The sequence below is a fragment of the Pristis pectinata genome, chromosome 10 (assembly GCF_009764475.1).
Source record: "Pristis pectinata isolate sPriPec2 chromosome 10, sPriPec2.1.pri, whole genome shotgun sequence".
NCBI classification, from domain to species: domain Eukaryota; kingdom Metazoa; phylum Chordata; class Chondrichthyes; order Rhinopristiformes; family Pristidae; genus Pristis; species Pristis pectinata.
Window position 1 is genome coordinate 23,641,420 of NC_067414.1, and position 26,334 is coordinate 23,667,753.

The following is a 26,334-nucleotide window of genomic DNA, read 5'->3' on the forward strand; positions in this document are numbered from 1 at the left end:
TACCTATGCCTTTCATAATTCTGTGTACCTCAATCATATCCCGACTTAGCCTTCAATACTCCAAGTAAAACAAACCCCATCCTATCCAGTCTCTCCTCATAATTGAAACACTCCATCCCAGGCAACGTACTGGTGAATCTGCTCTGCACCCTCTCCAGTGCAATCAAGTCCTTCCTATATTGTGGTTTCCAGCTGCACACAGTACTCCAGCTATGGCCTCATTTAGGTTTCATGTAGTTGTGCCATAACCTTCCTGCTCTTATATTCTGTGTCCCAGCTAATGAAGACAAGCAAACGTCTTAAACACCTTATTGACCCATGCTGCTTCCTTTAGGAATCCTTGGATATGTACATCAAGGTCTCTCTGTCTTTCAGTAATTCCTAGGATCCTACCATTCATTGTGTACATCCTAACCTCGCTAATCTGCCCAAAATGCTCCCATACTTTCAGGATTAAATTTCATCTACCGTTGCTCTGCTCTTCTTACCAACTCATCCATATTGTTCTGTAGTCAAAGATTACTGTTCTCATTATCAACAACACCACCAATTTTCCAGTCATCTGCAAACTTGCTAGCCATATCTCCTACATTCACATCCATGTTATTTATGTATGTAACAAACAACACTGATCCCTGTGGTATATAATGGTCACAGGCTTCCAATTGCAAAAATAACCCTGTGCCTCCTATCACCAAGCTAACCTCAGATCTAATTTGCCAAATTGCTCTGGATATCATAGGCTTTTACCTTCTGGATGAGTCTCCATGTAGGACCTTGTCAAAGGCCTTACTAAAGTCAAGGTAGTCTATATCAAATGCACTACCCTCATCAACAAAGTTAACTCTTTGAAAAATTAAATCAAATTAGTAACACAGGATCTTCCCTTAACAATGTAGTGCTGATGATCCCTATCAATCCCCGCCACTCCAAATGCAAATTAGTCTTGTTCCTCAAGAATGTTTTCAGTAATTTCCCTACCACTGATGTTGGACCCGCTTGTACATAATTATCTAGCTTATCCCTGCTGGCCTTCTTGAATAAAGGTACTAAAATTGCTGTCATCTTGTCATCTCGCACCTCTTCTCTCGCCAGAGAAGAGGTCTGGTTAAGGCTCTGATAACCAAAACATTGTTTCATCATACATGAATTTCAACCTCTTGAAAAGTCTACCTTCTATTAACCTGTTTGATAATGTAGCATAAGAAATAAAAGCAGGAGTGTCTGCTCCACCATTCACCAAGGTCATGGATGATCTTTTACTTCAGTTCCACTTCCCTGCACAAACTCCATATTCCCTGAGAAATTGATAGAATTTTAAATAGGAAAATCTTGAATATAGTGACTGAGCCTCCACAGTCCATTTGGGCAGTGAATTCCAAAGAAATTTCACATCTCTGCCCTAAACAACAAATCCTTTATTTTGAGACTGTGACCCCCTGACTGCATATAGGGGAATTATCATTCCTGCATCTATTTTGTCAAGCCCTGTAAGAATTTTGCATGTTTCAATGAGATTACTTCTCTTTCTTCTAAACTCAAGAACAATTGGTTGTTTTTTAGCAACAGTAGTAATGAAAGGCATTAAATTACTATGAGTTTGGAATTACAAAATAAATAAATAGTGCAAAAAAAAAAGAAATAATGAGGTAATGTTCATGGGTTCATGGACCGTTCAGAAATCTGATGGTGAAGCTGTTCCTAAATCTTCGGGCTCCTGTACCTCCTCCCCAATGGTAGTAACGAGAAGAGGGCATGTCTCAGATGGTTAGCGTCCTTAGTGATGGATGCCACCCTCCTGAGGCACCATCTCTTGAAGATGTCCTCGATAGGGGGGAGAGTTATGCCCGTGATGGAGCTGGCTGAGCCTACAACCGTCTACAGCCTCTTGCAATCCTGTCTACTCTGGTACTTCAATCCTCCTGTAATAAGAGCCAATAAGCTGCAACTGCAGATTAACTTTGAGTGATTACTTTAGAAAGATACTTGTCTAATGGTCTTAAAATTTTTTACACTTAGTTTCCAAAAGCTCTTTGCTCCTTCACAAATCCTACTCACAACATCACGTTCCACTTTTTTTCTCATATTCAAAATTGATGATCTTACACCTTTAAATATATCACTTTATTCACTAGAGTTTTGCTTAAACCCTCCGTTAAATTCCTTTCTAGCTGCTCCGCATAACTTTGCATCTTCTACAAAATTAGATTGATAACTATATCACTGTATAGAGTGATATACTCTGGGTAATATCACTGATCACATTCGATCATCAAAATAATATCTTTCATCCTCACTCTCTTGATTCTTGCATTTCAACCTATGATCAACCTGTAATTACAAGGGCACATTCAATTGTTTGAGCTTTCATTCTGGCAAATAATTAATTATGTAGAACTATGCAAGTCCATGTACACCAGATTCATATACACTTCCCTGTCTAAGGAAAGGGGAACTGCCATTCCTTATATTTCGTCTATGTGTGACTCCAATCCTAAATTAATGTGATTGACTCTTAACTATTGTCTAGGCCACCCAACCTCATCATTCCATAGGGTCAGTGGTGGTTCAGGAAATAGATCCAGGGAAACTAGAATTAAAGAATAAAGGGAAACACAGTAATCTGCCACATTTACTCTTTTAATGCTCAAAGGAGACTTTATTTCCTTCCTTCCTTATCGCCTGAGAATATGGCTCTTTTCATGGTCAGATGTTGGGTATGGTTTCCAAACCTTCCCAAATGAAGATTAATGCCTGTAAATCAGTTCCACTCTGACCAGATAAGTAACACCCATTAATGTTGCCAGGGTGCATCGTGCACTTCACCTGTGGAAAGTGAGAAGACACATAATAAAATTCCCTCCATAAGGAATTACTCATCAGCGACCTTAATGGCAATTCAGGTGGTCAACAGTTGATCCAGCTGTGAAAATCTACCCACCATATACACACAGAACTTGATAATAACCAAAATCCAGCATAATTTCGCCTAAACTGCATCAAGGATACAGCATAGAATTTACCCTGAGCAAAAAGAATAAACTGCTGGAAGAACTCAGCAAGTCAAGCAGCATTTGTGCGGGCCAAGGGATTGTCAATGTTTTGGGTTGAGACCTTAGATCAGGACCAGAAATGTCAACCATTCTTTTGCTTACACGGCTACTGCTCAACCCACTAAATTATTCCAGCAGTTTATTTATTTTTTGCTTCAGATTCCAGCATCTGCATTTGCTTGTGTCTCCATAGAACTTACCCACATTGATTCAGTTCATCCAACAGTACCATCACCAGAGATCAAATGGCAACATCTATTTCTTCTGAAAGTCTTCAAACCATATCTGACAGTGGATTATCCACTGAATTTTATTCATGACTTTTATCACTAAAAAGCAAAATATTCAATTGGCTCCAGATAATCAAGAAATTTGCTGCATTTATTTGTTTTCTTAGCTGTAGGATAGAAGGATAGCCTGTTGAGCAAAAGCTATTTTCCTGTTGCTGTGCTAGGTTACTGTATAGTTGCAAATAAGGAAAAAAAATGAACATACTGGCTTTCATGTGTTGTAAAATACATATATATTTTAAAATAATAGCCAGATGAAACTTGTGCAACTTTCAGGTGATGAAAACCAATTTATGTTGAGGGCATTTATTAATATTATTTGCTATTCTCTTTGCAGTGAAATCAAAGCATGCAGCCAAGACCTCAAGCATAAAATGTCATCAAGGAAGACTTTGTATATCAGTGGAGGTTAGGGTATTGAGGAACATATAAGGAAAGAAGATAAGCAGTTTTATAATTTTGAGTTATCCTTGATGTCCTATTCAATTTTCATTCCAAAATCAACACCACGATCTAGTCATGACTACAATCAGGTTCTTTGGAGCTCACTATGGGTTTAATTCCTACATTACTTTAGCGACTACACTGTAAAAGTATTTCATTTGATGTAAAGAACACTGAGGAATCCCAAGGATGTGAAGGGTACTTATAGAAAGGTAGGTCTCTGTTTCAGTTTTTTTATCAAGGAAAGAGTGGTTTAGAGGAATAGGCAAGCATTCCTCCATGAAGGGATCAAAATGATTTTGACAACAAAGTGAATTAATTTGGTTAAGCTCACAAAAATTAGTCATCACAAGGCATAACAAGGAGCTTGTGTCTGTTCAATGTCATCAATCGTTACTGGTATTCTGTCTCGGCAAAGGGTCTCTGGTGTCATTCACATTGGCTTCTTGGTTGTCAATGAATTATAAAGTAGAAATGGACCTCAAGGACTGCAACAACAATTAGCGAGCTTCAAAAGCAATTGCATTCAGCTCCATTTTATGCAATCAATCAAATAGAACACTGAAGTCTCTGGGGATGATTTCTGTTGTTGTACATCTTAATGGATGGAAAGCACTAGTCATGCTAAAAGCATGGTCTTGGGGGGTGGGGTTACTTACTCCAAAAGCACCTTGTAAAGCACATCCACTCAATCAATTTCCCTCAACATCACACCAACAAATACAATGTAGCATGGGATATTAACCATGAGATAGCTGGAGAGGACCAAAACATCTTCATGCTTAGCTTAACCATTGTAAGTCAACAATAATAGCTAATCAATCTTCCTTAGGGAATTCTAACAGCATGTTGATAGTGGTTTCAATCCACCAGGAGCAAAAGGGGCTTTATAGAAGATTACAAAAGCCAACCTGAAGATATTGAGAAGATTTAGACTTAATTCAGATGAATAGCCCAACAACTGTTGATTTCATAGAGTCATGGAGTCAGGAGTAATACCGCATGGAAACAGGTCCTCTGGCGTATTGAATCCATGCCAACAGTCAACCACCATTTTAGTTGATGTTTAAAGATAAAACAGGATAATAAGATTTAAGAGGGTCCTTTGACCTGTGACATTAAAACTTTGATTAAAAACAATTATTTCATTTTGGAGGCATTGTTAAGCCAATTACATGCAGCATATGATCAAATGCTGAACTCTTAATTGAAGAAAGCACTTCAATGTAAGAAGATAGAATGATAATTATTAGATCTAGAGTAGATATAAAAGAAGTGGGCTTCCATTCTACAAACATAGTCCATTGGATTTTTTAAACCCAGTATAGAGTCACTTGGCTCCATTTTGGGGAACGTAATGCTCCAAACAACAGACATTTATACTTTTCCCTTGACATCCTAGGGATCTGAGAAAGGCTTTTGTCACCAGAGGGTGGCTTCAATCCGTAACACAGTCTCTGAGAAGGTGGTGGAGGCAGATACTCTCACAACACTTAAGAAGCATCTGGACAAGCACTTGAATTGCCAAGGCATAGTAGGCTATGGACCAAGTGCTGATAAATAGGATTAGTGTAGATAAGTACTTGATAGTTGGCATGGACATGGGCCATGGGGCTTGTTTCTGTGCTGTATGAGTCTAAATCTTTAACCCCTCCATTCTTACAATTTACCATCCTAATCCAACTACATTTATCACTTCAAAATTAGGCCATTCTGCCCTTTGAGTCTGCCATCTCTCCAATATGTGACTCTCTTTCCAAGAGCTCAGTGTTTGAATCCCTCCAAACAGATTCTGCCCTTTGTGGCACAGAAATCTTTATCAAATGTACAAATGACATACTATGCAACCCTGGCCATCCTAAACTATCATTGTTTATCTGTCCCAGGTGCCTTTCAATTTTTCTTCTGTATGCACCCACGTCATCAGTGATATCATCCAGGAATGCATAAAAACATTATAATAGGAGCAGGAGGAGCCATATTGTGCCTTGGGTCTGCACCACTGTCCAACAGCTTGGGAGACACTTCTCAGGGAAGGCAGATATTGATGATAAAATTATCCATTGTGCTCAGTGCACCAGCACACACACTGGCCTACTGAGGAAAATTGTATCTCCACTAAATCCTCCAAATCTATTGAAAAGATAAACAAACCATTATCACCATCCTATTCCAGTTTAACATTCTGAGCACTGAGGTCTTAATTGCAATCAGTTGGCTCTGCTGTGTAGAACACATTGTTCACATGCCTAAAATGAGACTGCTGAAACAAACACTTTATTCCAAGCTTTACCACAGCAAGGGATTAACAGTTGTTCAACGGAACAGATTCAAGGATGTTCTAAAACCTTCCTTGAATAAATACAACATCCTCACTGACTCCTGGAAACTTCTGGCCTTTAACCACTCAAAGTGGAGAAGGTGCATTTGGGATGGTATTGAGAACCTCAAGTCCATCGATCAGATGTCGGATAGCACAGAAATTCAGAATAAATGGAATGAAAATCAAAAAGTTGCAGATGCTGGAAAATTGAATAAAAACAGAAAATGATGAAAACGTTCAGAAGATCAAGGAGCATCTGTGCGTAGGGAAACAGAATTAACATTTCAGGTTGAATGCTCTTCATCAGGTGGTCTGATTTTTCTATCAGCGGAATTGTCCCTGTTTCTCATATTCTCTGATTTTATTTTAGATTTCCAGCAATCACAGCTTTTTTCTTTTGCTTTTCTCTCTCTTTTCCTTTTGAAGAAATCTTCTCTCTTTTCCTTTTGAAGAAAGGATTTATGGCAGCATTGGTTGACAGAGGTATGTTGGCCAGAACAATGGGAGAAACACCATTCTTGAAATATCCCATGAAAACAGTGCACTAATTATGTCAGCTTAAGTTTGGTGTTCATATCCTGAAGTAAAGCTGGAACACCAACCTTCTAACTCAGCTGCTGCTTGGCTGCCACCAAACGTTTGAACTAGGAGGAGGAGTAGGCCACTCGGCCCCTCAAGCTTGCTCCTCCATTTAATATGTTCATGGCTGATCTTACTGTTACCTGCAAACCTGTCTATCCATAGTAACCTTTCATCACTTGCTTATCAACAGTCTATATTACTCAGTCTTAAAAAAATATTGAAACACATTGCTTCTACCCTCCTTTGAGGAAGAGAATTCCAAAGACACATCAATCTTAGAGCAAGGAAAATGGTGTCTCACTTCTGCCTTGAATGGGTGATCCTTTACTCTTAAACAGCAGCCCTTGGTTCCAACTGCTCCCACAAGAGGAAATATCCTCTTCATATCTATCCCATCAGAATGTCTGAACTCCCTGTGCACTGATTGGACAGGTCATTCTCTTCACTGCTGAGACAGCAAAAGCCCCTGGTCTTTGTGATCCAGGCACCAGCAAGAATTTTTGCTGCATGGTAGAAGACTTCTGGTTGGGTTTAGGAAGGAATGGAGTCAGTGGTTCAGTTTGAGACTTGCAAACAGCATGCAACTGCTTTGGGGCAGTGGAGGGAGGAGGATTCCTGCAGAGCTTCTTTCTTGGAAGATTTAGTACTGTGCATTTGGAACTGCATATACCACAATAGAGACATTTGCAGAGTAGGTAATAGAAAGGTACAATTTGGCCTTTAATTCCTTGTCCACTGTCTTCTACAATGTTACAAATAGGTTACAAATGTTATAAATTGGAAAACTATTTTTAACTCTCACAGGTAGGGGAAGGAGGGAAGAGGTACAGGAGCCTAAAGATCCACACTCAACATTTCAGGAACAGCTTCTTCCCCTCTGCCATCAGATTTCCGAGCGGCCCATGAGCCCATGAACACTACCTCATTATTTCACTTTTGCACGCTTTATTTACTTTTGTAATGTTTATGTCTTCATGTCTTGCACTGTACTGCTGCCACAAAACAACAAATTTCACAACATATGTCAGTGAGAATAAACCTGATTCTGATTCTGAACTAACATATTTTTTTGCTCTGCTTTCCATTGTAGGAGACTATCTGAATTTCAATATCCAATTGGAAGTCAGTCAACCAAAAGCTCTGTAAGTGTACTCTTGTTGTTTCAAGGAACATTCAAATAGACTAATAACTCAAACCAATATTAAGCATATTTTAGTATTAGAGGATGGGAGAGATGCCGTGCATGGTTAATTGCATTGCAACAAAAATATCAACAATAATTTTGGGAACTGACTCCTGAAACATTAATATTGATTGGAACAGCTAGTCAATGCAGTTAAAAAGCATTAGCAGATGCATGGACTGTGTACCTTAGAACCATTCAATGTGGTATCAGAGTGATAATCTATTCCCCTTACTCTCATCAGTGTGCTAACAATATAGAATGAATGCCTGTTTCAATAATCAGAAATATAAATGCTTTGAGATATTGTCTGAAAGCTGCGCTGAAAATGTGCAGGAGCCTTGTACCTAAACTAACTGTTGAAATCTTAGTTTTACATGTTTTTATGCACCCTTAATTTATATTATCAAACATACAGTCCTATGTTAAATAAACTAAAAGGATAATTAATTTTTATACACTATTGCACGCATTTATGTGCACCATAAGGACATTTTGTGTCATCTATATTAAGCTTCCCTCATTATCATAATAAATTATTTGGGATGAAATCTAAACTCCAAATAAGATAGTAATCAAGCATGAATTCAATGTCATGCTAAACACTTAAAAGTAAATTGTGGATGTAATCCAAAGCTGGTATAAGCTACTCCACCCCAACAATCCCAATGTTTTAGTACAGTATATCTACAGAAAAGCAATATTGTGCTATGGGTTTATGCATGTAGGAAGAGAGTTGAAATTATAGACACGTTTTAAGTCAGCTTGAAACAGTTTCATATCTTTCTACCAAAACACAACGGTAGTGTAGCGGTTAGCGCGACGCTATTACAGCACCAGTGATCGGGGTTCAATTCCTGTCGCTGTCTGTAAGGAGTTTGTACGTTCTCCCGTGTCTGCGTGGGTTTCCTCCGGGTGCTGCAGTTTCCTCCCACATTCCAAAGACGTACGGGTAGGTTAATATGGATTTAAAATGGGCGGCGCGGACTCGTTGGGCCAGAAGGGCCTGTTACCACGCTGTAAGTAAAACTTAAGATTTAAAAATTTAAATATCCTCTAAATCACTACATCTGGAACCCAAGTATTCCAAATGGCAGCAACTTAAAATACCAGCAGATGTGCATTTTGCCATTTTAAAGGAGTCCATAACTTCAACTTTGTCTTTTATCCCTGGATATTGACATCTAAATGTATGCAGAGCAGTGAACTTTCTATCTGATGTAAGATCATCTTGCTGAAGATTAACACCGTTTCTCCTTTCACAGATGCTGCCAGACTTGCTGACAATTTCTTGCATTTTTTTGGATTTTTTACTACAAGGATGCTTTGTGGATATTCGCTCAGATTATCAAAGAAATAATTATTTCTTTTTCTCATTTGATTTTAGAACAAACTGCTGGCATACCTATGAAAGACTTTGAGTTAAAGATTCACATTTAAACTATTACAAATCTTTTTTTTTCTAATTCTAAGACACAGGGCAAAAAAGTAGGGGGTAGAAAAAATGTATTGTTCCACTGGAAAAAAACAAATTGTGACTTTTCTTGTAAAGCAGTTGATTATTTCTAAACAAGTTGGAAGATGAATTAATGAAGTAGTTCAACCGTAAGTTTCAACTATTTCACATCCAAAAATACATCAAGAATTGTGCTGATAGTATGTTAGAGCATCATTCCCTTTACATGGAGCATGGAATGGTGAGGCAGCTACCTCACAACTCTATAAAGACAGAAGTTCAACCCTGACCTTGAATGTTCTGTGTGGAGTTTGCATGTTCTCCCCTTGACCACTTGGGTTTTCCCCAAGTGCTCTGGTCTCCTCCCACATCCCAAAGATGTACTGGTACAATAATTGCAGGCTATAAATTAGAGTTAAGGTAGGCATGTGGCCAAAGAACCATAGGGGACTTAATGGGCATGTAAATGTGAATAAGCTGCAGAATTACAGGGCAAAAGGAGAAGAGGAATGCTCCTGGTGGGATTGCTTTGCTGGTAGATGGCATGACCTGAGAGGTCTATTGGCTGCCTTCTGTGCCACAATTAGTAAGTAAAACACACATTTTACCAACTGATGTGTCTCTCTCCCAGTATAGCCACTGAAAAACACTCCATCATGGGTTTGCAACGGACAATAAGAGATGAGGAATGACTTGTACTGCAGCTGTAAGTACATATAAAATAGCTACCTAGCAGCCATCTGGACAATCCAGCCCACTATGTTTATTTCCCTGTTAACAATAGCACAATTCTGGATCATAACAATAAAGCTCAATTTTAACTGAGAAACACAGCATTATCATTTTGGCACAATGACCTTTTGTCTTTGTTCTGATGGAACTGTAGCTGTTTTTTGTATTATAATTTATATTGAACCTAACCCTAGCTAAAGATAATAGCAGCTAATTGATGTTCAAACTGTTCAAATTGCCAAAGCCTTTGACAAGCAGCAGGCTGCAAAATTGTAATTGATATTAGTGTAAATGGTTAGTGCAATTTTGCCAGCAGAATACTGTATGCACTATGTTTATCCTCCCTCTATCACAGTAGGTTTTATCAAGGAGACAAGAAAAATGCTGACCCTTTAAGGATAACTCTTAACAATTAACAACCTGAGTGATTTCAGATATCACAGCTTAAAGCAAAATCTGTCAGAGTCAAACATTCTTGTGAAATAAGTGCAAACTGCTGGCCCATTTGGAGTTGAGAGGCAGCATTAAAACTACCCATTAATCTCTTTTATTCATGCATCACCTGGTAGATCTGCACATGATGTATCCATTGTATGACTGTGTCAGTCCTGTACCCTCAACATCAAGGCAGCATTTGACCATGTGGCATCAAAGCTGAAGTCAATGGACATCAATAATTGGGCTCATACCTTGCACAAAAGATATAGTTGACCTGAAGTCAATCCTCCCAATTCCAGAATATTACTGCAGAATTTCCTCAGGGCAGTATCCTGTGCCCAACCACTTTCAGTAGCTTCGTCAAAGACTTTACTTCCATCACAAGGTCAAAAGCAGGAAGTTCATTGAACATAGAACATAGAACACTACAGAACAGTACAGGCCCCTCAGCCCACAATGTTGTGCCAACATTTTATCCTGCTCCAAGATCTATCTAACCCTTCCCTCCCATATAGCCCCCCCATTTCTCTATCATTCATTGATGACGACATGAAGTTCAATTCCATTCACAATTCCTCAACAAATGAAACAGTCCATGCTTGCATTCAGCAAGACCCAGACAACATTCAGGCATGGGCTGACAGGTGGCAAGTAGCATTTGTGCCTGAAAACTGCCAAACAATGATCATCTCTAACAAGAGAGAGTCTAACCATCTATCCTTGACATCCAATGGTATTACCATCTCTAAGTGGCTCACCATTAAAGTCTAGGAGAGGGAGGAGGGGTCACAATTGACCAGAAACTCAACTGCATTAACTACGTATGTACTATTATTAAGAAAACAAGTCAGAAACTAGGTATCCTATGGCAAATATCTCCTGACAAAATATTTCATCCATTGGCAAGGTACAAGTCAGGAGTATAATGGAATACACTCCACTTGCCTAGATGAGAAAAGTAGCTCAACACCATCTGGGACAACACAGCAACATGATAGGCACCCCATTAGCCACCTTAAAATTCAGTCCTTCTATTACCGGTGTACAGTTACTGTAGTGTACACCCTATTTCAAAATGTACTCCAGTTCCTTACTTTGGCTACTCTAACAGCCCTTCCCAAACCTGCAACCTCTACCACCATGGAGGACAAGGACACACAACCACCTATAGTCTTCCTTCCAAGTTGCACCATATCTTGATTTGGAAACATTCGTCACCTTCACTCAATCTAAACCCAACAGCACTGTGGAAGCACCTTCACCAGAAGGATTACAGTGGTTCAAAAGGCAGCTCACCACCATCTCCTCAGGGACAATTGGGGATAGGCAATAATTAATGCCCAAATCACAAAAAAAATTTAAAAAACTCTGACCTGCCTGTTCATATCCGTATAAATTCAGTTCAATCTCCACAAAAATATCAAATAGCAAGAGCAAATAAACTCCAAGCCTGATTACCCCTGTATTATGGAAATATTTCAGCGGCACAATTCATGTTTAGGCAGTTATCAACCTGAGGAAATGCAGTGAAAAACATTAATGATCATGGTGGCTGTAAAAATCACTCAATCAGCTCAGCCTTACAGCAGTTAATTCAAGTCCATATGCCAGTTCCTGCATTTCTGTGCACTTCAGGTTTTTTTTCCTCAAGTGCTTCAGCCTGTGATGGTTTCTATTTCAATTGCAAGCAAATAGACCCTTTGTAATATATTCAAAAGGCACAGCAAATGGGAGTAGCACATGGACCTCTCTGCTAAAAGAATCAGTACCATAATTATAATAAATACATTTTAATAAGATTTGAACAGTAGAATGGAGAAGATGAGATCAATTGGAAGTAGTGATTAATCTCCAACATGTTTGCAAGAAGAAGAAAAATGTGGAAGCATGTAATAAGTAGCTCATTTTGAGGCCTTGAATGGATTTAGCTGAAGTAGGGGTGGTGATTCACAGATAATAAATAGCAAAGTGTATGAACAGCTTGTGAGTACCAACTTGGCCATCTCTCAGGACTACAGATGATGGCCACCAAGTCACAAGCCAATTTAAGATTGGTGTGAGAACAATTTGAAAAATTACTGGCCATACCATCTATCATTATGATCAAGGTCACAGAGCAGATGCAACTGAGAAATGTGGAAGAGATCTGCAGAATTAGTTGATTCACCAAGGTAATGAAGGACGGACCAAACAGAACATCTAAAGAGATTGATGTGAAGGGCTCCATTAATTTGCTCTACAGAGTCCAAAGCAATGTGGTGAAATGGCAGCAGCTCAGCACAACTAAAGAATGTGGCAACAGCTATCATCTACCAACAGAAGCAAGAGGATGAAACCAAAGCAACCATTATGGAATTCCTACCATTCACCAGGAAATATTGATGAGGGAAAATCAAAATAATGCAGATGCCTGAAATCTGAAATATAATCAGAAAATGCTGGAAATACTCAGCTGGTAAGGCAGCATCTGCGAAGACAGAAGTCAAATCAAGTCAAGTTTATTGTCAATATGCACAAGTAGAGTGAGGTACAGATACAATGAAAAACTTCCTTGCAGAAGCATCACAGACATGTGGATTCAGACAACAACACACAGAACATAAGGCAGTGAAGAAAAAATGGACTGTGCAAAACAAGACATTAGTGCAAAAAATACAATCAGAGACAAGTCCATGGTAGTACAAGAGGTGGTCTGTAGTGTTCTGTTACAGAGGTAGGATTAGGGTTGTGCAGGTCGGTTCAAGAACCTGATGCTTATAGGAAAGTAGCTGGTCCTGAACCTGGTGGTGTGGGACTTCAGGTTTTTGTACCTCCTGTCTGACAATGGCAGTGAGAAGAGAGCATGGTAGTAGATAGTGGGGACCCTTGATAGGATGCTTTATAGATGCATGTAGATGCTTTCAGTGGTGGGAAGGGCTGTGCCATGATGGACCATGCTGTGTCCACCACTCTCTGCAGCCTCCTGCATTCCTATGCATTGGAATTGCCATACTAGGCCATGATGCAATGATTCAGGATACTTCAATAGTGCATCTGTAGAAGTTCATTAAAGTATTTGGTGACATGCTAAATCTCCTTAAGCTTCTAACAAAGTAGAGGCACTGGCATGCCTTCTTTGTGATTGCATCTATGTGCAAGGCCCAGGATAGGTCATCCAAGATACGCAGGAATTTGAAACTGCTAACTCTCTTCACCTCTGACCCACCGATGAGCACTGGTATGTAATCTCTCGAGGTCCCCTTTCTGAAATCAACAATTAGTTCTTTGCTTTTGTTGATGTTCAGCATGAGGTTATTATTGTGGCATCTCTCAACCAGGTGTTCTAACTCATTCCTGTTCATTGACTCATCAACACCCATGATTCGGCCAACAACAGTAGTGTCATCTGTGAATTTGTAAATGGTATTGGAACTGTGCTTAGCCACACAGTCATGCGTGTAAAAAGATGAGAGCAGGCGGCTAAGCACACAGCCTTTAGGTGCACCTGTGTTGATCATCAGTGAGGAGGAGGCGTTGTTACTGATCTGTACTGACTGAGGTCTGCCAATGAGGAAGTCAAGGATCCAGTTGCAAAGGGGGGATAGAGGCCCAGGTCTTGGAGTTTGGTGATAAGTTTGGAGGGGATGATTATATGAAATGCTGAGCTGTAATCAATGAACAGTAGCCTGACGTATGAACTGCTGATATCCATTTAGTCCAGAACAGAGTGGAGAGCATCGAAACAGCATCTACCATTGACCTGTTGTGGTGATTTAATGCTTCAGTTTGATAACCTATTATTAGAAATATTTACAGGAGTCCTTTTCATTGCTTAGAAAATATCATTGATGCATCCCCAGGCAAAATATCACTTCAAAAGAAAACAAAGGACTCCCCCCAACAAGGTCTTTATTATTTATATTTGCAACTTAATTCTTTTAAACAATGTGAAATTGCTCAAACATTTTCAGATTTGAAAGCCAAAAGAGACTCGTCCATCTTGTGCATCAGCTCCTTAATAGATTGCTAAATAGAATGAATGAAGATAGAATGCCATTTAGGCTTCTTGCTATATCACTAATGGAGTCAAACAATACTGAGTGCTTGCAGCTAAATGCTTCTGATGAAAATTCATTGTCTTGCAGAGCACTTCTAGCACATTTGGTTTCTAAACTCTTTGGTCTATGCTTCATGACTACATTAATGACACAAATATAAACCTCATGATGGGGTTTTGCATATACTTCAAAGAACCACCAAAGAATGGAAAAGCACAGAAGTGCACCTGGAATCCAGCAGAGGTGAGAACTGATAGATTTAGACTTATGAACCTCTCAGTGACTCTCAGTTTTATGATGAAACTTCGGACAATATGGGTTTGTATCCACTGGAGTTCAGAAGAGTGGGAGGAAATGTTTGAAACATATAAGATTTTGAGGTGTCTTGACAGGGTGGGTGGGGAGAGGATGTTTCCTCTTGTGGGAGAGTCTAGAAGTAGGGGTCAATGTTTAAAAGCAAAGCTTCATCTGGTTAAGACAAAGATGAGGCAATTTATTTTTCTCTCAGGATTGTGACTCCTTGGAACTCTCTTTCTCAAAAGTTGGTGAAAACAGTCTTCAGATACTTCTAAGGCAGAAGTAGATAGTTTCCACCTGTGTTCCTAGAGGTAGAAAGCAGGTAATCACATTTGACAAGAAATCCTAGATTTCTTCGAGAATGTAACAAGCAGAGTCGATAGAGAGGAACTTGTAGGTATATTTTGATTTCTGAATGGCATTTAACAAGGTAACACATAAACGCCCATGCATTAGACAAGAGCTCACTGTTCTCATGGTGTTCATGATAAGTTATTTGAAAATGGGACTGTCACCTGGCACATTTTCATCTCCATTTGGAAGCACATCATACTTTGGAAAGTTTTCCTTTAGCAATACAGAAGTACCCACAGAACTATCAGTTTTCTTTCTAAGATTTACATGAAGTGAGTAATTGGCATTTTAGAACGTTTTTTTCTAATTTTAAGCTGTTTTGAATCCATCCCTTTGCGAAAGGGTAAAGCACCCTAAATGTGTGGTTGCAATTTCCAGGGAAGTGATAAATGTTTTACATCCTTTAGCATCACCTCTTTAGAAAATTTAAATCTACTTGAACTAAAATCTTCAAAAAATTGCTATCAATCACTTTATCTGTAATGTAAACGAAGAGGGAATACTGATCAGATCCCAATGTCTCCTATGACGACTTCATTCCAAGGGTGAATATTTTCTTATAGTCTTTTTCTCTCCTGGCTTCATTGTTGCTGAGAGCAATACCCATCACTTGCCATTATTTTATACTTATAACAACATAAGAGGCCATTTGGATCTATGTCTGCTCCCAGGGGACCAATCCTATCAACTCCATTCCCCCTCTCCTTATTTCCCTGCAACTTATTCACCCTTACTCATGCCCATCAACATTCCTTTGATTCTTTTTGATATTAATCTCCATCGGGGTGTTGGGAGGGAGTAGCCAATTAACCTGCCAGCACATCTTTGGGATGTAGGAGGAAATCAAAGCAAAGCACCTGAAAGAAACTCACATGATCAAGGAGAGAACATGCAACATTGCTGCTCCACCATACTGCTCATTATGTACCGATGCTTCCTTCATTGCTCACCTGTAAATATGTTAACACAAACACATCTCTCTGCATTCTTTCCTTTGTATTATTTCATTCTTACATCTCTTTTATTTCACCCTGACTTCTTTATCCTTCCATTCATCTTCTCCAGTTTCCTCTTTGACGTTTGCCATCACTTTCAACAGTCAGTAAAAACTCACAAACTGCCAATGAGTAAGAACAGATTGAGCTCATATCTGAGGACAGCTTGTCTATGGCTCTGTGGACACATGCATTATTACTGGAAATCTCCAGATTCTGTACATGAATAAGGAAACAAAGTTCAATAGGTCTGAGGACAAAAAGAGAACATTACGATGTGCTCAAACATGAATGGAATTATAATATTACATTTGCACAACATCTTCAATGCAACCTGGAGAACATGAATGGAAGGATAAGAAAGTCAGGGTAAAACAAAAGGGTAGAAGGGATGTAAGAATGAATAGTACAATGTAAAGAATGCAGAGAGATTTGGTTATATAGTTGAAGGAAACACTGGTATATAATAGGATGTATGGTAGAGCAGCAATAGAGATTCACAGATAAGAGCAAGAAAGAAGCCAAGGAATTAGTGGTCTCTATACTAATTCTATAGATTCAATCAGAAATAGGTGTGGTTCAGTTTTAACTCAGAACCATGTGCACAATATATGGCTATCATTTGCCTTAAATTTCCCCTGAGAAAGATGCATGTGGGGTAATAGATTAATGGAAAACATCTGATCCAGAAGCAAATATTCTTCTGTAGTTGGAATTAGTAGAGTTTCTTGAGGCAGACTAAAGGCAGCTTTGTGCTACATCTAGGCATGCAGCGTGGATTAGAGAGCATGTCTTATGAGGATAGGTTTGGTGAGCAAGGGCTTTTCGCTTTGGAGAAAAGGAGGCTGAGAGGTGACTGGATAGAGGTGTACAAGACGATAAGAGGCATAGATCAAGTGGACAGTCAGAGACTTTTTCCCAGGGCGAAAATGGCTAACATGCGGGGACATAATTTTAAGATGATTGGAGGAAGATATAAGGGGGATGTCAGGGGTAAGTTTTTTTACACAGAGAGTGATGAGTGCATGGAACAGACTGCCGACAGAGGTTGTGGGGGCAGATACATTAGGGGCATTTAAGAGACTCTTAGATAGCCACAAGAATGATAGAGAAATGGAGGGCTAAGTGGGAGGGAAGGGTTAGATAGATCTTAGAGCAGGATAAAATGTTGGCACAACATCGTGGGCCAAAGGGCCTGTACTGTGCTGTAATGTTCTATGTTTTATGTTATTCTCAGTCAGTGAGAATTTAACATTGGCAGTGGATAATGAAAGACAAATATGTGATTCATTCCTCAGTTCTCTTATCTCTTCCATTAATAATTCTTTGCCTTGATAATGTCAGCAAGGAATAACTTTGTTTAAAGAAAGGCTAAATATCAAATGAAGAAAGGTTTTGCCTTCCATCAATTCCTCCTGAGGCATAATACTTTAAATGTATATCATAATTTGCTTGGAAGAGATTGTGAGGTGCAACTCAATTTATTGTTTGCATAAAACAATGTATAGAGATAAACTATTGCAACATTATTCATTTGGTCACAAAGTTGAACCTAATAATGGGTTCCTTTCATACCTTTTAAATTTGACCAGCTCTGTAATGTTGTCTTTGTAAACTATTCAGAAAGTGACTTGCTTTATATGGGCAATGACAGAACATGGATATGATTTATATTCCACATTTTGGCTGAGTGGTAACAAAGTGAGAGGTAAGGCCATAAACTGGAAGGTCCCTGGGAATCAGGGAGAGATGAAATTCACCATCTAAAAACAAGTTGCATGATGTCAGTTTCTGTAGCAATTAGCTTTAATAGACTGCCCTAGAACTGACATGGATTATCATTGAATTTTGAACAGTTTTATATTGCTCACTTCATTCCATTTTGTCTGAGTTGAATTTGATTTTGCAAAGGTCCACATCACAACACAGATCCACATTCTGCTATTTATCAACATAACCGGTGAACAAGAAGAAAGGGTACTTTAAAATAAAGTAACTACTATAAGTAATAGTTATTGGATTATTCAATTTTTAGCATTTTCAGTAGATCTAGAAAGCAAAAGCAGCTTCTTCAGTACAGAATAACACTCTGCATCCTAAAAAGCTGCCAAATTGTTACTTGAATTTAGCTATGAAATATTACTGGGCCCATTGAAAGTAACTAGCTTTTCCTAAAAGAGCACAAGCAGCTACAAGTACCCTCCTTCTGATAGTTTATCACTGGGAACTTTGATTTAATATTGCATACACAAGTCCTTGTTTGTAACTACAGTGGGGGCCTTAGTGGATTAATATAGTCTTTTATGTTCTTTTTACAATGAAACATGAAAACACCTTTCATTCCTTTGAAATAGATTGAAATATAAATAATGTAGTGTGACACATTGTAATTTTTGATCAAGCTCATTAACTAAATGTAAAGAATGTTAGTAAGTTGAAAACAAAATCTTGCTAACTGATGAGGACATTAATAAGGAATCACTAACAAATTGATTTGGCTTCCCATGATATTGATCACCACAACATCTGACACAAATTCAGTGCACAATTACCAGCTTCTTTGACTAAGCTTTTGATCACTATTCCTACATCTCCTATACAACTCTATTAATTTGATATTACTCAGTCAACTGCGTTGCACATTTTACTTATTTAAAGAAGCTGCATAAATACAAGTTTGTGATGTATACACAGCCATTTTTGCTTGCAACTCAATAAACTTCACAGTGACACAACAGTTAGTGTGGCTGTCTCTATGCTCGAACAATCCGGGTTTGATTCTGACTTGGGTGTTGTCTGTAGCGAGTTTGAATGTTCGCCCTGTGGCCATGAGGGTTTCCTCGGGTGCTCTGGTTTCCTTCCAGTTGAAGGGGACAGGTTAATCATTTACTGTAAATTGGCCCTAGTGTAGGTAGGTAGCAGAAGATTTAGGAGGAGGAGGAGGAACTGAGGAAATGTTAGAGAAAAAATGGGATGGGTGTAGATGAGTACTTGGATGGTCAAGATGGATGTGGTGGGCCAAAGGGCCTGTTTTTGCACTGTATGATTCTATGAAAACAGTGCCAGAACTACACAGGCTACAATTTTTTTTATCAGCAGAGCAATTGTAAAATAGAACAAAGGAGCTGATTTCACACTCCCATTGAGAAACGTTGTTTGCAGAAAATGTAGTGTGGAAGATTGTGGGTCCATGACCATGACTTGTGCCCTGCATGCCTGCAATTTATCGCAGTGTATTTGCTGCAAGCTTTGCTTCCCATTGGGAGCATGACAGTGGCTCTTGACACTGGAGCAGATTATCAGGGTTCTTTGCCAAAAATGCACTCAGTGTTGAAAATGATAATTTAACAAATTCAAGAATGATCCATCTTTTGTATCTAGCTTTCAGTTAGGAGTTGCCCCAAATGCGGCTTGGGCATCAGTTTAATTGCTGGTATTCAATGGTGTTTAAGAATGACTTGTAAATTCCAACAGGTGCGACCTATTTGATGCAGGATTTTTTTTTAGTTGCCCCAACCTGTCACAGTTGCTAAGAGTTGTTAGCTGCTGCGATCCTCATTTATGAATCCAGATATAGTCTCACTCTCTCTTTGCTTTTAAACATCTACAGGGGTCTAGCCTTCCAAGATCCCTGCAAGTGTCTGATTCTAGATTTGCATGTTTCCTTGATTTTATTTGTTCTACCACCGGTGGGTGTGCTTTTTAGTTGTCTTTGGCCCCAAGCCATGGAATCCCCTCACCAAACCTCTCCTCTTCCCTTCCTCGATTTCTCTCCTCCTTAAGAACCAGCTCTTTGAACAAGATGTTTGGTTCCCGCTCTTCTAATAGCTCCTGGTGTGGTTTGATGTCAAATTTTGTTTGATGACTTTCTAGTTGATGCTGCTGACTGAAAGATTACTTTCCTCAGGTTATGAATAAAATAATACAGCCTCTAAGCTAATGAGCACAGTTCAGGAATGAAAATCTGTGCTGTCACAATGCAACACAGCAAAGATTAAAATACACAAGCTGAAACAGATGATAGTTGAGATAATTAGCAGGGAAGAGTTATGCTAATGACGTTGGAAGGCTTGTTAGGTCATCTTAATTATGCATGCAAAACTCCAACTTCAGGCACATTAAGTAGTACACAGGGAACAGGTTCAAATTTGGACTACTTTGTTTGCATTACTGTGACTAACTTTAAAGATTAACTATTCTCACTGAAGCTTCAACATGATCACAACCGAATAAAGTTTCTGTAGCTAGGATGGAACATCGCTGGAAACACTTAGCAGGTCGGTCCCCATCTGTAGCAAGAACAAATGAATGAATGGTTGTGGCTGGAGTAACCTCTATTACAATTAATCAGCAATTTTAAAAGAAGCTTCATGAAGGGAAAGAGAACACAAGGAAAAGAAAGAGAATGGCCAAAGAATGTGCTTAAATGTACGACAGGAGGCAGCTAAGTGGCTGAAATGATATTAACAGGAGATAATAGGAGGCCTTATGAGATAAATTAAAGATTTCCATAGCATATAAAATATGTGAATAGATGAGGTGGAAGAAGACAGATGGGGGAATGCAGGGCCTGGGGGTGTGGAAGAGAAGCTGATAGAAGTGGAAACAATTTTGCTGCATCTCAGTATTTACCAAGGGAGTAGAAATTCATTGTTGGTCACTCGTGCTAAATGTCCAATAGTGCATCTTGCACTTCACTTCCAAAATTAGATTCTATTAGTCAATGACCTGAATTTTGGAAGCAGAGCACAACATGTGTGAGGACAAAGCTCTTCCTCCTCATCTCTTCCCTCTGTAAATGCTAACTGAGCTGCCCAGTAACTCCAGTTTTTTTCTGCATTTTGTTAATGATTTTCAGCAGTCGCAGCCTTGAGCTTCTCATTGCTATAGTTTCCACAATATTGGAAACCTTTAACTTTATCAACTAAAGTCCCAACCTTTGTACTTTTGGGGTTAAATGTGTCCAACTTCTCTTGCCAGCACATCAGTATTAAAAGAAGGCATACAACTTTCCATGTTTAGGTGTTCAAAGGCAAATTTAAAAAATACAAATTTATCAACTGGATACGTACCCAAAAATTGTATAATAGGATTTGCAAATCTGCATTCCCTTCATGGAATTTTCTCTCTAAGTTGTCCAATCATTAAAATGTATATGATTGGGTAGTCTAGAATCCTCTCCTGACTCCACACATCAATTCTCAGTGCACAAAGCTTCTTATGTTTTTACATCCAACCTGATGGCCTCAACATCGATTTCTCTAACTTCAGGTAACTCCTCCCCTCTTCTCCCCTCCTTTTTTTCTCCTTTGTCTTCCCTCATTCCTGTGGCCCCCTTCCCACTTCTCTTTTCTCCTTCCCCCACCCTCATGACCTGCCCATCGTCGACCTTATGACCCGCCCATCTACTCCCCACCGCCTTCCCTTTATTCCATGGTCCATTGTCCTCTCCTACCAGATTCCTTCTTCTTCAGCCCTCTGCCTCTTCTACCCATCACCTTTCAGCTTCTTACTTCTCTCCCACCCCCAACCTCCTACCTCCCCCCCTCACCTGGACTCGCCTATCACCTGAACTCACCTGTCACCTGCCTGCGTATGCTCCTCCCCCTCCCTCGACCTTCTTATTACGGCTTCTGCCCTCTTCCTTTCCAGTCCTGATGAAGGGTCTCAACCCGAAACGTCAACTGTTTATTTCCCTCCATAGATGCTGCCTGACTTGCTGAGTTCCTCCAGCATTTTGTGTGTGTTGCTTATGATTGCAATACAAATTCTCAAGATGTCCACATGTAATAAGAAGGCTTCAAAGTACACTGGTCATCCTACACAGCAAACAGCATGTTTGATTTTGTTCACCTCACCAAATAGATGTTAAATATTGCAGTGAGAGGGGCACAAACAAGAAAAAATAAACATGTCTGGCATAACGAGAATGAATTTTGTGCAATGAAGCCTAACTGTGGCAGTGTCGAAGAGGTGCATAAGATGGTGCATGCCACTGATGTATTTGGCCCGAATTTTGTAGTCGGTGGCAAAGTGATGATGTCCCTAATGGAACAAAAAACAAACTGCTGGAGGAATTGAATGTGGGTCAAGCAGCATCTGTGGAAGCAAAGGAATGTTCAGCATTTCAGGTTGGGACCCTGCATCAGCAGTGGGAATATAGCCTGTGTAAAGAGGTGAGGGGAAAACCAGACTCTAACTAAAACAAGCCTGCTTAAGTGCTCCTTCAAGGGCAGTCCTTACCGCAGCATTGTGCAGAGACCATTAGAGAAAATGATACAGCTCCAATGGAACAACTAAGTAGGTTTTTCAGCAATTCACAAGTCATTCCTTCTGCAAATTTCTTGTGAGGGAAGAGTGTTCTAACTGCACCAAATCTATCCCTGGGTGTCCTCTTCTTCCAATATGATCTCTAACCCACCATCACAGAAGCAAGGTGCTCAGTCACGTGTCCATGTCCAGTTTCATGCTGCTTAAACAGTGTGTGCACACACACTCCCCTGTAGACTCAGCCTGAAACTCGCTCCAGTCTTCCATGCAATGCCACTGTTTGGTACATTGCTCAACATGGGACAATTTCTTACCATGTATCCTGCAATATCCAAGTCAGTTTACATAAAGTGTTGGGCCAAAGCACAAGAATGTAAAGCAGTGGACCTCATTTAAACTCAATATCAAAGAGTAGTTGAAGTTCCATGCGTTTGTAGTCTACCAAGGATGGAGGTGAAACTACTCTGAATATTCAAAGTTAAAAATGATGGCATTACCACACAGCTAAAGCATTAGGGAGAAGTCTTTTCCACATCTTTAACTCGTGCCATATTGGTTCCTTTGGCAGTGGAAAGATGCGAGTTCAACTCCTGCTCCGGAGATCTGAGCACCAAAATCTTAGCTAACACTGTGGTGCAGTACTGAGGGAGCTGTTTGTTGAAGGATTGTTGAAGCTGTTGCTTTTGGAAAAGTCATTAAACTGAAGTCCTCTCCAGTCCCTAGATGTGAAAGAATTCACAACACTATTTTTGAAGAATAGCCAGGGAGTTCTGGTAACTAAATGTCCTGCAATCAGAATTGTGGAACTGAATGGCCCAGAGCATCCACCCACCTGAATCGCCATCCACAATTCCCCCACCAAAGTACTTACTCAGTCCAGATACAGACAACCAGATATGGTAGCCCAAGATACCCTAAGCCCTTGCTGAGGGTTCTCAGCGGTGGCAGGATCTCCAGTGACACAGTCAGGAGGACACACCCTCAAAATATCCCTGAAGGCTTTTCTCAGCCGGAAAAGCCAAACTCCCAGCCTTACCAGCTGTAAAAGTTATGAAGGATTTTAAAAGTTTTTAAACTGTGCATTACATTCAGATACATTTAAAAACTATTGAAATTTAAGTAAATAATTTTAAATTAAAAATGTTTAAAAATGTTTCAAAGATGAAAAAGGTAACTAAAATCTTAGAAGTAATTTAAAATATTAAACTAAAACAATTAGTTTAATAAAAATCTTCCCTATTTCCTCCTAATCCGATAAACTACAAACCCCATTGAAATCCTGGGAGTCTACTGGATCCAGTGGCAGAGCAAACTCACAGATTCAGCCTTTTTTGGTCTGTCTAGGACCAATGTTTGATAGGACAGGTTAATAAGTCTGGAAAATACTGCCGTTTAAATGGCTAAACCCCCAGCCCTATATCTGGTCTTTAGTGCACTGCTCTTTGTGAGAGCTTTCTGTGAGCAAATTGCTGGTTGTGTTTCCTACTTTATAATAATGACTGAACTTCAAGACTGCTTCATTGACTGCTTAGTGGTTTTGGATTACATGAAAGGAGCTAAAGAGAAATTATAAGTGATAAAACCAACAAATTACTTGTAAAAAAAGAGTAACACATTGCCCATCAAACTGCTATAATTTAGGGCTTTAATTGAACCTTTTTAAGCAAACTAATAATTCAATGAACACACAATGCATCAATGCATGAAGAAATATAATGGACCAGATCACGACTAATCCTATCTGCTCCCTACATTCAACTTTCCCCACTATTCCTGTGGCTGAACTTGTATCTAGAAGCCATATGTGCCCAACAAAGTTTTAGGCCTTTTTGCCGTCAACATTCTGTGAAGCAGAGTGATCCACGAGAGGCACTCAGGCATCAGGCCCTGCCGCCATACCACTCTGATGGTCTTATACCCCTCGCTGTTAAATAGAATCAAGAAAAGAAACATTTAGCTGCACTTATCTCTTCAACAAATATCGGTGATCCTATTCAAAGGAGTGGGCTTGTACTGCATGCACCATTCGTGACAGATCCAAAGCTGAGGGGCCATATGCGGAGTTTATCCAACTCCTCACCAGTGCATCTGAACTCTGCCCTGAAGTCTGATGCATGCAGCAACGGTGCAGGAGATCAGGTGCACCAGCTTGCAACCTCCAGTACCATCCACAAGGTATGAGCTGACCCTCAAAGAGCACCCCTCTTCAGTTCTCAACAGAAGCACTGGCAAAAGCTACATACTTTGGGCCAATGTTCCCATTTTATACTTTGAGGTTTCTGACAGGACATTGGATATCATTTCGCACTGCGGTCACGTTGTTGTTTCTTGACTTGAATAAAACTGACATTTTTGCAACATGATAGCATGCAGCACTTTTTATAACCTTTTCTCATACCGTCATAAATCCATCCAGTAAACCGGAGCCCGGTTTCGGGGGGGCTTGTAATCTTTCCATTGACCACTTTTCAATTATGGAGGCGACTTGGCTGTTCTCAGTGTTGAGAATCTGGAACCCCGTCATGTTCACTCCACTGTAACGGTAAGGCTCCAAGTCCAGGGCAAAAATGTCCTGAAACAGAAGATCCAGCATCAAGACAAGTTGTTGTTTGTTCTGGACTGAATATTCTGACTGTTATTGTATCCCTCTGTGCTTGTGCCATTATATCTACAACTAATATCTACATTATATCCACAACAGCGGCTCAGAAGGGAAGGGAGGAGAAGAGGAGGGCAATAGTGATAGGGACTTGATAGTCAGGGAAACAGAAAGGAGGTTCTGTGGCAGTGAGCATGAATCCCGGATGGTATGTTGCCTCCCAGGTGCCAGGGTCCAGGATGTCTCTGATCGGGTTCACAGCATTCTTGAGCGGGAGGGAGAACAGCCAGAAGTCATGCTACATGTTGGTACCAACGACACAGGTAGGAAGAGGGATGAGGTCCTGAAAAGTGAGTTTAGGGAGCTAGGCAGAAGGCTGAAGGACAGGACCTCAAGGGTAGCAATCTCAGGATTGCTGCCAGTGCCATGTGATAGTGACGGTAAGAATAGGAGGAGATGGCAGATGAATGCGTGGCTGAGGAGTTCATGCAGGAGGGAAGGTTTTAGATTTTTGGATCATTGGGATCTCTTCTGGGGAAGGCGGGACCTGTACAGAGAGGACGTGTTACACCTGAACCTGAGGGGGACCAATATCCTTGCAGGCAGGTTTGCTAGGGTGGTTCAGGAGGGTTTAAACTAGTTTGCGAGGGGGATGGGAACCAGAGGGGTAGGTCAGAGGAAGAAGTGGATGGGGAAAAGTCAGATCTAACATGTAGAGAGGCTTTGAGGAAGGAGAAGCAGAGTATAGGGTATAAAAGTAGAAAGGTGGATAAGCTAAAGTGCATTTACTTAAATGCAAGAAGTATCAGGAATAAGGGTGATGAATTGAGAGCTTGGATAAGTACATGGGACTATGATATTGTGGCTCTTGCAGATACTTGGCCGTCACCAGGGCAGGAATGGATATTGAATATTCCTGGATTTCAGTGTTTTAAAAGGGATAGGGAGGGGGGGGTGGGAGAAGAGGAGGAGGGGTGGCGATACTGGTCAGGGACACTATTATAGCTGCAGAAAGGGTGGATAATGTAGAAGGATCCTCTCTAGAGTCAGATGGGTGGAAGTTAGGAACAAGAAAGGAGCAGTTACTCTACTGGGAGTATTCTATAGGCCCCCAGGTAGCAGCAGGGATACTGAGGGGCAGATTGGGAGGCAGATTTTGGAAAGGTACAAGAATAATAGGGTTGTTATCATGGGAGACTTCAACTTCCCAAACATTGATTGGCACGGTTAGTACCAAAGGCTTAGATGGGGCAGAGTTTATTAAGTGTGTCCAGGACGGAT

The 26,334-nt window shown here is 40.0% G+C and overlaps 1 protein-coding gene across 1 annotated transcript in view; it reads right to left on the reverse strand.

Annotated features, from left to right (window-relative positions):
* Positions 1-26,334, reverse strand: part of LOC127575007 (glutamate receptor ionotropic, kainate 2) — a 358,965-nt gene that overhangs the window by 152,500 nt on the left and 180,131 nt on the right. The window contains exon 7 of the mRNA XM_052024597.1: positions 24,853-25,026. Within this exon, the coding sequence (XP_051880557.1) occupies positions 24,853-25,026 (174 nt within the window). The remainder of the gene's footprint in view (positions 1-24,852; positions 25,027-26,334) is intronic.